Source organism: Ovis aries, chromosome 1 (assembly GCF_016772045.2).
Source record: "Ovis aries strain OAR_USU_Benz2616 breed Rambouillet chromosome 1, ARS-UI_Ramb_v3.0, whole genome shotgun sequence".
In the NCBI taxonomy this organism is placed as follows: domain Eukaryota; kingdom Metazoa; phylum Chordata; class Mammalia; order Artiodactyla; family Bovidae; genus Ovis; species Ovis aries.
The window spans coordinates 50427836-50441462 of NC_056054.1; the positions used below are offsets into that span (position 1 = coordinate 50427836).

Consider the following 13627-nt stretch of genomic DNA (forward strand, 5'->3'; position numbering starts at 1 on the left):
CTCTTATTTCTCCTGTATTGGCAGACAGGTTCTTTACCAATAGCACCACCTGGGAAACCCACGCATCTATAGATGTATAGCCAAATCACATATTGCCTCACTGATTACCATAGGATAGAACTCACTGAAAATCTGAAGCAATCTTCTTTTTCTCTTTATCTGAATTTTCTCTTCTCTTTTCCCATACACGGAATTCAGAGACTCAGAAAATTCCTGGTGAGTATGCATCTCACTTTAAGGCATCTTAAAATAGTGCTCCTCAAAGCTTCAAGTAAGCATCTACTTTAGAATCACTAGGGATGCCTATTAAAATTAGATTCTAAGCCCTACTCCTGAATTTCTGGATAAAGAAATTCTACTGTATCAGAATTTCTGGGTAAAGAGTCCTGGTTTCTATGTTTTCATAAAGCTTCTCAGGTAGTGTTTACTCTCACTAAAGTTTGAGAAGTTGAGAAAAATGACTAAAGTCATTTTTTAAATTGGGTTCTATTTTTGATAATATTTGACATTCTGTACTGAAAATCTCAGAACTGGGAAGAGTAAAGTTCAATTTAGAGCATGTTATCAACTCAAGGTAAAAAGAAATAATTTTTACAGAGATATACAGTGCAATGAAGGAAATAGTTCCTGCTTCTGTGTGGATTCCCTCCAGGATTCCTTAGGAAAGAAAAACAGAATTGTTATCCTGGATCATTTGCTTATTCCAGCCTTTTCTTCATTGTCCCTGAAGGCATCTGTATTGCCTTCAACCCATGACCTTGACTCACAGTCACAAAAGGACTAATAGATAGTGTTCCTTTGGAAGCAGGAAATTCAATAACATTTAATATTTTAGATATTGAGATTATAATTTTCACCATTTTTAGCAAAATTTATTGCCTCAAGGTGTAGAAAAATTCAACTGAGTTGTTGATTGGATTTTAAAACCTATTGCATAGGTATGTGGATTTATCTCTGGGCTTTCTATTTTGTTCCATTGATCTATATTTCTGTCTTTGTGCCAGTACCATACTGTCTTGATGACTGTGGCTTTGCAGTCTTCGACAAAGGAGGCAAGAATATACAATGGATTAAACACAGTCTCTTTAACAAGGTGTGCTGGGAAAACTGGTCAACCACTTGTAAAATCATGAAACTAGAACACTTTCTAACACCATACACAAAAATAAACTCAAAATGGATTAAAAATCTAAACGTAAGACCAGAAAGTATAAAACTCCTAGAGGAGAACATAGGCAAAACACTCTCTGACATAAATCATAGCAGGATCCTCTATGACCCACCTCCCAGAATATTGGAAATAAAAGCAAAAATAAATAAATAGGACCTAATTAAAATTAAAAGCTTCTGCACAACAAAAGAAACTATAAGCAAGGTGAAAAGACAGCCTTCGGAATGGGAGAAAATAATAGCAAATGAAGCAACCGACAAACAACTAATTTCAAAAATATACAAGCAACTCCTGCAGCTCAATTCCAGAAAAATAAACGACCCAATCAAAAAATAGGTCAAAGAACTAAATAGACATTTCTCCAAAGAAGACATACAGATGGCTAACAAACACATGAAAAGATGCTCAACATCACTCATTATCAGAGAAATGCAAATCAAAACCACAATGACGTACCATTTCATGCCAGTCAGAATGGCTGAGATCCAAAAGTCTACAAGCAATAAATGCTGGAGAGGGTGTGGAGAAAAGGAACCTTCTTACACTGTTGGTGGGAATGCAAACTAGGACAGCCACTATGGAGAACAGTGTGTGGAGATTCCTTAAAAAATTGCAAATAGAACTGCCTTATGACCCAGCAATCCCACTGCTGGACATACACACCAAGGAAACCAGAATTGAAAGAGACACATGTACCCCAATGTTCATCGCAGCACTGTTTATAATAGCCAGGACATGGAAGCAACCTAGATGTCCATCAGCAGATGAATGGATAAGAAAGCTGTGGTACATATACACAATGGAGTATTACTCAGCCATCAGAAAGAATACATTGGAATCAGTTCTAATGAGGTGGATGAAACTGGAGCCTATTATACAGAGTGAAGTAAGCCAGAAAGAAAAACACTAATACAGTATACTAATGCGCATATATATGGAATTTAGAAAGATGGTAACGATAACCCTGTATGCGAGACAGCAAAAGAGAAGCAGATGTACAGAACAGTCTTTTTGACTCCATGGGAGAGGGAGAGGGTGGGATGATTTGGGAGAATGGCATTGAAACATGTGTAATATCATATAAGAAATGAATCGCCAGTCTAGGTTCAATGCAGGATACAGGATGCTTGGGGCTGGTGCTTTGGGATAAACCAGAGGGAGGGGGGTTCAGGATTGGGAACACGTGTACACCCGTGGCATATTCATGTCAATGTATGGCAAAACCAATACAGTATTGTAAAGTAAAAAAAAAAAATTTTTTTTAAAAAGAACTGGACAGCAAAAAAATAAATAAATAAAATTCATCTATCTCACATTCTACAAGTAGATGTTCAATGGAAATTTAATTGCTGAATAAATTTTTCTGAGTTTTAAAGAAATAATATGATACTCATTATTGAACTTAGAAAATCAATGCATGTAAAAGTAGTCATTGATTTTGAAATTACAGTATATTTTAAATTATTGTTTATTTTGATGATTTTGGGTTGAGAACTCTATTATAATAAAATAGATTTTTTTCTAGAAGAAAAAAAAACCCTATTGCAAAAATTGTAGATTTGAAAGTCAAAGCTTTCATTTGTAAGAGCCAAGCTTTCTGAGATAATAAAAATATTTGCAAAAATTAAAAGGAAAAATCCTAAAGATCAGTGCATTAAATTTATGTACCAAAGGGGAATTTGAAAAGACAGTGTAAGATGATATAAGAATTAGCTTTTCCTTCATTGGTAGGGGCAATGCACACCCACTTATACACAGAGATGTAAGGTTTGAAATAGTGGAGAGAAAAATAAGAAAGAAGATTGGGAAAAAACAGACAGATTTAGATGTCCTCAAGAAGGTCAAAAGCCCTGGCTCCCATCCCTATCCCTCTCAATTCAAGGTATGAAAACCATGGAAATCTGAGAGACGGAAATGTGTACGTTAACATTCTATGATGTAGCTCTGGGAGACTGCCAGCCTCTTTAAAAAGACTATCTAGTTTGGTCTTCAGGACTTCAAGATGGGACTGAATCCTTGGTCACCAAAACCAAGCATTTAGGAAGTCAGGTCCTAGGCCAGTGAGCCTGAGAAGAGCATGTCTGGGGAAAGCAAGGACTTTCTGACCTAAAGGGATGGGCATCACACAAGTGCTGAAAGCTGGTATAGCTGAAGTCCTCAAACAAGGAAAATGCAGAGTGCGTGGATCAAGTAACCAGAGGCCACCATAGTGTAGCAGATATCAATGGCCCTGGCAGCATATACTGAGGGAGGAGAAATCATAATTATATCCAGGGGAGGACAGAGATGTCCATAAGGTTAGGTACTGACTTCTCTAACTATATGTGATCAGTATCGAGACTGTCCCTCTGGAACTTAGATTACCTTTGCTGAGAAAAAGTTGTGGAAAATGATTAATTTGTCTAAGCAGTTGCTTCAAAAAAAAGCAGTTATTTGAACATTCAATTTTAATAAATAGGAAATTCATGTGTATTACATTGAAAGTATAGCCTCTAAAGGATTTCAAGATTGACATGTGTGTATTCTATGTATAAATAATTACATTATCCAAAAGAAATATATAGTTGAAAATCTCTGGGTTTTCCATTTATCCTCCATTATACCCTGAGTTCATTTATATCAATAGAAATATGCATGTACAAAGAGTAATGCCACTGTGAAGTGTAATATCTAACTTGGACTTTAGAATCATATAGACTCAGAATTGATTTCAGATCGCTAGCAAATCTGGATTTTCTCATCTATAAGATGAGAATACTATACACCTTGCAGGATTGTATAAGGTATAAATGAGAAAATGCATATAAAACACTTAGATTAGTGTCTGGCACACTAAGCTTTCCATCTTAGTATCTGTAATCTTATTGTTCTTGTCATTGTTATTTTATGAATTGCTATTTATAGAAATCACTGTCTTAGATCCTTATCTGTGACTCATGGTCAATATAATCAACAAGTGGTATAAATTAATCATGGTCTATGTTGAGAATTTCTTCCTGGAAAAATAATTTTGTAGCTCTGCTCTAGGCCAAATTCACATTCATTTCTATTAGTAGCATGCCATAGGATGTTGATTTCCATTATTTATATTCTATCGAGACGAATTCTATCACAAGTCACCCATTTTCCAACAACCTTTACTTTGGCTTAGGAGAAAATGACCCTGAAAGACGATCTAGGTAGTTTTAATAGCTCTTTCTGAACCTCAGATGTAACAGAATGACTTTCTAGATTAAAAGAAATGCCCATCAAGGTACATATGGATAGATAATCAATGGATGGAGGCAAGTAATCGTATGGAAACATTTACTCTTTATCTTTGCTATAGCTCTTTTAAATAGACTGATTAATTCCTTTCATGATTTCACCCTTGAAACCACAAACTATTTTGTTCTTTGTCACTGTTGCATGACATTCCGCTTGACAGTCAGCTTATTTTTAGCCAGACTATCAAAGTATTTTTCAACTGGACTGTTACTGCACTTGAGCTTGGAATCTTGCAACCTCGGGAACTGCACTGGGGAAAAGAAGAAACTTCTAACAAATGGGAAATTATAAATCCAGACCAACGCAAACTTGTACTGGTAATTATTCCTATATCTTTAAATGTAATATAGTTTCAGTAGGTATTATATATAGTTAACATTTCACTGGAATATCTACTAATTTTTGCAAGAGGACAAGACAAAATTTATGCAAAAGTGTTAAGATTATCTGAACTCAAATTATTTTTTCTCTGAAAAATCTTTAGAAAAAGCCACAAAATTGTTTTATAATACTGTAGTGTTTTAGTTCCTAGGTATAATGCTATAGAAAAAAATTTGGAATACTGTTAAATATAGGGATTTTAGGATTACATCTTAAGTATCTAGTAATTAAAACCTAAAAACTCTTGTCTAGCAGCTAGAGATTGCTATAATTATAATGCAATAAAATCAAATGAAATAAGTCAAATATATTCTTCTATATAAATATATTATCCAGTATCAAATGGGTTTTTAACTACTACAATTGTATATCATTGCCTTTTAAATATAAACATCTGCATTTTAAACTCAATCAGTAATTTAAATTAAGTACTGTTTAATTCAGAGTAAGAACAGAGTTTTAATCACTTGTATGTTATGAGCTGTGTCTACATTTTGCAAAGCACAGCTATGAATCAGTCCCTTTTTGTTTTTCTTTACTAGATGAATGGAAGAAAAAAGTCAGTGAATCTTATGTTATTGTAATAGAAAGATTAGAAGATGACCTGCAGATCAAAGAAAAAGAACTGACAGAACTGAGGCATATATTTGGGTAAAGTTGTCAGAGTTATTATTTCTATGTATGTATCTTCATTATTGATCTAGTTTTTAGCTATACCTATGTTTAAAAATGCAACTCATGTAACCTTCAACATTAACCTTAGAATATAAGGTTATATTCTAACCTTTCATGTAGCCCCTGACCATTCAAAAAATCCCTAAAATACAAATATCTTGCCTCTTTAAAATATGCCTTGCCTGTTCCCATCACTTAAGTTTAAAGAGAGAGGAACCTGAAGGTTAGCCTTTGAAAACAAACTGTTGCTGATCTGAATAATCTCTAGAATTAGATCACTCTTATAAGCCATGCCATCAACAAACACTAAGACTTCTCTTCTCAAATGGTGATGGAATACTGGCCACATTTTTCTTTTTGGACTACCGGAGAACTCCAGATTTATCAAACCCTTTGGTCCCTTGACATTGAAAGGCTGTCCCTTAATGAAACTGAGTATCGCTCTGCCCTTGAACAATCATATAACAATGTGTAATATTGGCTTCAGGCTTTCACTGGGTTTTGTTCCACGATAACAAGATAAAAATAATCTGGCATAGTGTCACAACCTTGTAAGACACAAAATGTTCAGAAAAGAGGTGCAGAGCCCTTATACACACTAGCAACCTTCTGGAGAAATTGAATGTGGCATTGAGAAACAATATATTTTGGAGAGTCAATTTGAGTTAGCTGCCTGACTGAGGAAGAGTTCCATGAAGGCCAATTAGCTCTGTTCACTTAGAGCTGTGTTAATCATATAATACTTTTATAACAAAGAACTCTATCCATTTTACTTTGAAAATAAAGGTAATAAAGCAATGACCAAATGACATATTTTTAAGAAAATTTCAGATATAGTAAACATACAAAGCTCACATAACTAGCAAATAAAACTACCCATGTATAATATAGTTTATATAAAATTGTCAGTGGTTTAATAAGGCCTTCACAAGTATTCAGTTTATAGTTTGGGAAATAGTTAATTCTCTATGTTATTTAGCCCAAAATGATTAACTCCATTTTGACACTTTGATGAGATACCCTGGGATGGCTTTTGCAAGTATTATCACATACTGTCTTACGGGAAAACATTTGAAATTCCTAGATGTGACTGACACTGTGGTATAACAGATTTATGCATACATATTAATTTTGTTGGAAAAAAGCTATGAATATAGAACTTAATCATAAGTCCTCTAGTTCTTATTGATTCAGATAAATATGCTGAATAAGATGTGATTAAAGTGGAGATTTTCCTCAACTTTATTTGTCATTTTTTTTTAAATTTGGGAAGTATTATGCAAATATGTCAAGGCTAATTTAAACAGACATATCCTTCTAAAGATTAAGCTTGGAATGTACTTTTTCTCTCAAACCGTATCAACAAGAAGTAGCTGTTTCTACAGGTCCTGTGCTGGCTTATTGTTCTCCTGTATTTCTACTATATGTGATAAATGTGAACTCCTTTTTGCTGATTAGTATTGTAGGGGGCATAGGTGAAAGATAGGAATCAGTGTAACTTATAGTTCAGAATTTATTGTGCCAGCTATATTCAAGGTACTATTCCAGATAGCATTGAATATGAACCATTCATTATTAAATCATCACCATGACACTGTGTGATAGGAAATATTCATTCTGGTGGATAATAAACTAAGGAATAGAGATGATGGATCTTGTCAAGATCATTTGGTCAAGCATTGGAACTATGATTTGTAGCAAGGTCTACCTAGCTGCATAGAGAGAACTTTTCCTACCACATCCTGATTCTTGTTCCAGGATTTCACAATCTCGTTGAGGGGAAACACATATATAAATAAGTCACAGAAGACAGTCTATGACAAGCGCTAAGTGGAAGGAAAAACAGGACAGTTTTCAAATATAAAAAATATGAAGTTTGATGTCTTGATTTATTCATTGGTTTTATAAAGCATTCCAGATAAAAGGCAGAGTTAAGTAAGTATATATAGGCAAGAATGGATGAGTACCATGGAAAGTCTACTACAACAAAAAAAAACTCTATGTCTTGGCCATTTTGTCTAAGTAGAGTAAAAAAGCTGTTTCAGTCAGCATTTACAAGCAATGTATACTTGGTTACATTGCTTTATCTCCTTGAGCCTCATTTACACTGTAAAATGTAATTACAGTCTCACAGGACTTTAAAAAATGATGTCAAATTATGAATACAGGGCCTAATGCACAGTATGCATTGACTAATTGGAGGTATTGATTATCATGATTAACTGGATAAATAAGGGCCGTTTGAAAGACTGAACACCTTATTGACAAGTGGGAGTAACTTTGACAAGTTTATTCAAAGTTAAGAAGTGAGAAAATTAGGGTAAAGTGTTTTTTGCATCAAGAAGGCATTTTCAAAAATAAAAATGTAAAATGTTGAAACAATTCAAAATAGTGCCAAAATCTGATATATAACTTGTAAAGATTGCGATCAAGAGGGATTTGAACATTTTTCAGACTAGAATATTAGAAAGTTCATCAAAATGGATGTCAAAGATGTAGGGCATTTTGAGGAAAGGAAGATTGGTAGCCTGGTGCTGACGCTGTTAAAGAAGCTGTAGAAATGTCCCATTATCCAGAAGTAATAATGAGGCTGAGGCCAGGATTATCCACAGCCTAGAATCATATCTCTCCAAGGGCTAAGGACCTCCCATAGTTTTCTAACAAAAGCTTTAGATTCCATCATTCTATCCCTTATCAAGTGAATCAGAATCTCTGGGGCTGATTTCAAGAGACCTGAATTTTTAACAAGCTCCCCCAGGTAATACCTTTGCATATGAAAAATGATACTTCAGCTAAAGTTTGGAAACGACACTTCTAGAAAGATATCTAAGTTTCACTGAGAACTCTGCTTGCTGTGATATTGGTAAAGGGATGAGGAACATGAAAACAGAAAGCAAGGCAACTAGTATGGTCTATAGAGAGACAAGGAAGCAAACAGACAAAACATGAGTACTCTGCTCTGCTATCAAGGCAAACAGCATCAGAGGGAAAGAAAGTCAATCCTGCCTAAGGCAACGTTCTGGGATTTTTTTCTTTTCTCTAGAATAAAATGATAGATGACAAGCAAAGAAAAAAGTGGAATACTGAGAATATATTATAAACTGTCTTACTCATTGGCTCACACACCAAAATTTTAAAAGTAATTAAGTTTAAGCAGAATTACACGGACAGAGGAGTCTGACAGGCTTGCAAAGAGTCAGACACAAATGAGTGAGTGACACCAAATATTGTATGAGATCACATTTTAATTGAGCATCTAGGACATTTTAGCTGTTAAATCTTAGACTCTGATTTTGATTCATGCTTTATGTAATGTAAGGAGTACTTCAGTGATAGGCAACTCTGTTATGCTGCTTGACATCAGGCTTCCTCTGAACAGGTAGATAGCAGGAAAACTATCAAGTGCCTAAAATGAATCATCTAATACTAGAGTCATAGCTGAAGGATCACTAGTGCAAACATAAGTTTGTCTGGTGTTGGTTTTTTGTGTTTTTTTTTGCAGTTTTTTGGTTGTTTTCATTTGTTCTTTATAGCAACTAATCCCATTCATTAAAAGAGAGTTTCTGCCTCATAAAGCAAGAATTCACTTCAGTTACTGACTTACGTCACATCAAATATACAATCTCCAGTATAGCTTTCACTCACAACATAATACAAAGCAATATAAGTGCTAAACTTTAAAAAAGAGCTAAAAGATGATTGTTATACCAATTTATAGCAGCTTTGCAAAGGGAACTTGATATGGGAAAGAAGAGGAATGGAAATTGAATGTTTCTTCATCTTCCATAATAAAGTTGCATTCACTCTTAATTTTGAACATTTCTTAAGATAATAGATGAGAGACTGGAAAAGATGAGTAAATAGAGAAGCAGAAGAAGGAAAGACAAAAGTGGTACCCTGAAGTACATTGTGTGGTTATTTCCTCTCTGCACCATCTCTGATCTTTGTGTTTATCAATATAATAATACTGCTTGGTGTTGTCTTTATCAATTTACAGATCTGTCTATTAACTGGTATTAATATATATGTTCACTAAAGACAGCTTCTTTGTCTATTCAGCTTTATAGTTGCATTTATTTGTAATACCTAGTTGTATATCACTTGAAAACAAATTGACAGTTTAATGCCTACCATTTGTCAGGCATGCTACTAGGCATTTTAATATGTGCTAACTCTTATAATTGTAATTGTATACATGTAAGGTGCTTTGAGCACAGTAACTGTCACATGGACAACACTCAAAAATATTAGTTTAAAACTGATCATCATTATTTATGTTCACATCTTTCTGGGGTATGTATTGCATTTACCGTTTTATAACTGAAGAAAATGAGGCTAATCAAATTAAACTGGCTTGAACCAGGTTACACATAGTTCTCTCTAACTTAGTACCTTACTCACTTTCACTAGTTTTCCCTCTTTTTTCTTCCCTCTGTTCTTCTCTCCCATCCCATACTGGAGGGAAAATAAAAATGGATAATATTATCTTTGAAAACTTTTCACTTTTACAATGCCACTGTACATTTTTGCTATGTCCTGTGTATTAGTACTGTCCCTACATGTGGTAGTGGAGGAAAATAATTTACAATCCCACTCCCACCCCTTGGTGATTCATCGACTTCTTCCATGATCAACCACTTTCAAGTTGGCTTTCCACGTGCAACTTTTGAAAGACTTCCAATTTAATTGTTTTGTTTCAATGTTTTTAAGTCTTTAGAAATTTTAAAACTATGTTTTTCTGATTTCATCATCAAGTCTATTTTTTACCTGCTTAATCTGTAATATATCAATAAGAGATCCGCAAAGAAGTTATAATTTTTCAGTGCTATCACTTTTCAACATAATCAGAAGTACCCTATTTTTTTCTCATTTTTAACCTTATTTTGACATTGAATAGATATGCTTTGGTCAATATTGTATTAACATTTTGAAATTGTGAAATGTCTCACTTTGAAATTGATTAGGTTTAAGAAATAAAAATAGTCAAAAGTCTATCCCATAAGAAAGCAGTTGCAATGTTAAGAGGAATTAAAAAAAAAAAAAAAGGAAAGATAAAAATAATTAAGGCATTTTCTGAGTTGTATCTTCCTGCTTCTTTTCTTCCTGAAAAGTTCCTCTGGGCCCAGCTGCAGTCCACCGTACTTATCCAACAAATGAAATATCTCCCCTGAATATACTTTTTCAGAACTATAAACAATTATGAAATTTAGCTGTTATAAAATGAATAGCTTTAGAAACAATACAGGCTGATCTTGCCTAAAAAGAGTGAAATTCTCTATCAGGGCACTAAATAGAGTGTTGAGGGAGGAAATTACATCTTAATAGAATTGAATGAAAGATTATTTGGTATGTTTGGTGAGTGCATTTTGTTAATTAACAATGAAACAGAAAACAAACAACAACAAAAAAGATGCAAACCAAAAAGCAGAGGATTCACACTGTCCCAAGACAGTGTGACTGTTTACCTCTCTATATCTTTTCTTGCTTGTCTACATAAAACTTAGTGGGGTTTCCTGGTGGCTCAGATGGTAAAGAATCTGCTCACAATGCAGGAAACCTGGGTTCAATCCCTGGGTCAGGAAAATCCCCTGGAGAAGGGAATGGCAACCCACTCCAGTATTCTTGCCTGGAGAATTCCATGAACAGACCAGCCTGGTGGGCTACAGTCCGTGGGGTTGCAAAGAGTTGGACAGGACTAAACAACCAACACTACTACTACTAAGTAAAACTAGTTATGAATAATAGTTTAACAGGAATATTGTGCAAAAACATTCAAGCAGCTTGATCTCAAACTCTCACTCACTCTTTCTCTCTCTCTCTGCCTCTTTCTCTTTAACTTAGTACTTCACTCAGTCTTACTGTCTTTCTCCATTTTATCCTCCTTCTGATCTTACCTCTCATCCCACACTGCCTTCTTCTTCCCTTTCTATTTTCCTATCCCTCTTCTCAAATGCAAAGCAAAATAATAAAAAGGTTAAAATAATTAATACCAATAGTTTCAACACTCTAGTAAAAATAATTATTATAGCACTAGTGTTTACAAAAGTCTTAAAAGATCTAACTCATTTAAACCTCAAAATAACCCTATGAGGTAAGAATTCTTATTATATCAATTTTATTTTCCTTAACTACTTTCATTTCACTTCAGTTGCTCAGTCATGTCCAACTCTTTGTGACCCCATGGACTTCAGCATGCCAGCCTTCCCTGTCCATCATAAACTCCCAGAGATTGCTCAAACTAATGTCCATTGAGGTCGTGATGCCATACAACCATCTCATCCTCTGTCATCCCCTTCTCCTTCTGCACTCAGTCTTTCCCAGCATCAGGGTCTTTTCCAGTGAGTCATTTCTTCTCATCAGGTGGCCAAAGTATTGGAGTTTCAGCTTCAACATCAGTCCTTCCAATGAATACCCAGGATTAATCTCCTTTAGGATGGACTGGTTGGATCTCCTTGCAGTCCAGGGGACTCTCTAGAGTCTTCTCCAACACCACAGTTCAAAAGCATCAATTCTTCGGCACTCAGCCTTCTATATGGTTCAACTGTCACATCCATATATGATACTGGAAAAACCACAGCTTTGACCTTATGGACATTAGTTGGCAAGTAATGTCTCTGCTTTTTAATATGCTGTCTAGGTTGCTCATAACTTTTCTTTCAAGGAGCAAGTATCTTTTAATTTTGTGGTTGCAGTCACCATCTGCAGTGGTTGTGGAACCCAAGAAAATAAAGTCTGCCACTGTTTCCATATCTATTTGCCATGGAGTGATGGGACCAGATGCCATAATCTTAGTTTTCTGAATGTTGAGTTTTAAGCCAACTTTTTCACTCTCCTCTTTCACCATATAAAAGGCTCTTTAATTCCTCTTCGCTTTCTGCCATAAGGGTGGTGTCATCTGCATAACTGAGGTTATTGATATTTCTCCCAGTGATCTTGATTCCAGCTTATGCTTCATTCAGCCCAGCATTTTGCATGATGTAGTCTGCATATAAGTTAAATAAGCCGGGTGACAACATACAGCCTTGACGTACTCCTTTTCCAGTTTTGACCGGTCCTTTGTCCCATGTCCAGTTCTAACTGTTGCTTCTTGACTGCATATTTCTCAGGAGACAGGTAAGATGGTCTGGTATTCCCATCTCTTTAAGAATTTTAAACAGTTTATTATGATCCACACAGTCAAAGGCTTTAGTATAGCCAATAAAGCTGAAGTAGATGTTTTTCTGGAACTTTCTTTCTTTTTCTGTGATCCAACGGATGCTGGCAATTTGATATCTTGTTCCTCTGCCTTTTCTAAATCCAGCTTGAACATCTGGAATTTCACTGTTCATGTACTGTTGAAGCCTTGCTTGGAGAATTTTGAGCGTTACTTTGCTAGCATGTGAGAAGAGTGCAATTGTGCAGTAGTTTGAACATTCTTTGGCATTGCCTTTCTTTGGGACTGGAATGAAAATACCTTTTCCAGTCCTGTGACTGCTGCTGCATTTTCCAAATTTGCTGGCATATTGAGTGAAGCAGTTTCATAGCATCATCTTTTAGGATATGAAATAGCTCAGCTGGAATTCCATCACCTCCACTAGCTTTGTTCATCATGATGCTTCCTAAGGCCCACTTGTCTTTTCATTCCAGGATGTCTGGCCCTAGGTGAGAGATCACACCATCGTGATTATCTGGTTCATGAAGATTTTTTTTTTTTTTGGTATAGTTCTTCTGTGTATTCTTGCCACCTCATCTTAATATCTTCTCCTTCTGTTAGATCCATACCATTCTGTCCTTTATTTTTTCTTTGATATCATTTAGCTCCAGGAATACAGTAACATGTCAAAAACTCTTTGCAACCTCATGAACTTTACAGTCCATGGAATTCTCTAGACCAGAATCCTGGATTGTGTAGCCATTCCCTTCTCCAGAGGATCTTCCCAACCCAGGGATTGAACCCAGGTCTCCCACATTGCAGGCTGATTCTTTACCACCTGAACCACTAAGGAAGCCCAAGAATACTAGAGCGGGTAGGCTATCCCTTCTCCAGCAAATCTTCCTGACCCAGGAATCAAACCAGGGTATCCTGCATTGCAGTCAGATTCTTTACCAGCGGAGCTACCATGGAATCCCCAACTCTTCTTTATCTACCACCAT

At 35.4% G+C, this 13627-nt stretch overlaps 1 protein-coding gene across 2 annotated transcripts in view; it reads left to right on the top strand.

Moving 5' to 3' along the window:
- The first annotated feature begins 4650 nt into the window (after positions 1 to 4650).
- The window catches only part of TNNI3K (TNNI3 interacting kinase), a 339724-nt gene continuing 330747 nt past the window's right edge, over positions 4651 to 13627 (top strand). For both annotated transcript variants that reach the window (XM_027971210.2, XM_042249786.1), the window contains exons 1-2: positions 4651 to 4755; positions 5362 to 5470. In XM_027971210.2, coding sequence (XP_027827011.1) covers positions 4716 to 4755; positions 5362 to 5470 — 149 coding nt within the window. In that variant the 5' untranslated portion in view covers positions 4651 to 4715. The remainder of the gene's footprint in view (positions 4756 to 5361; positions 5471 to 13627) is intronic.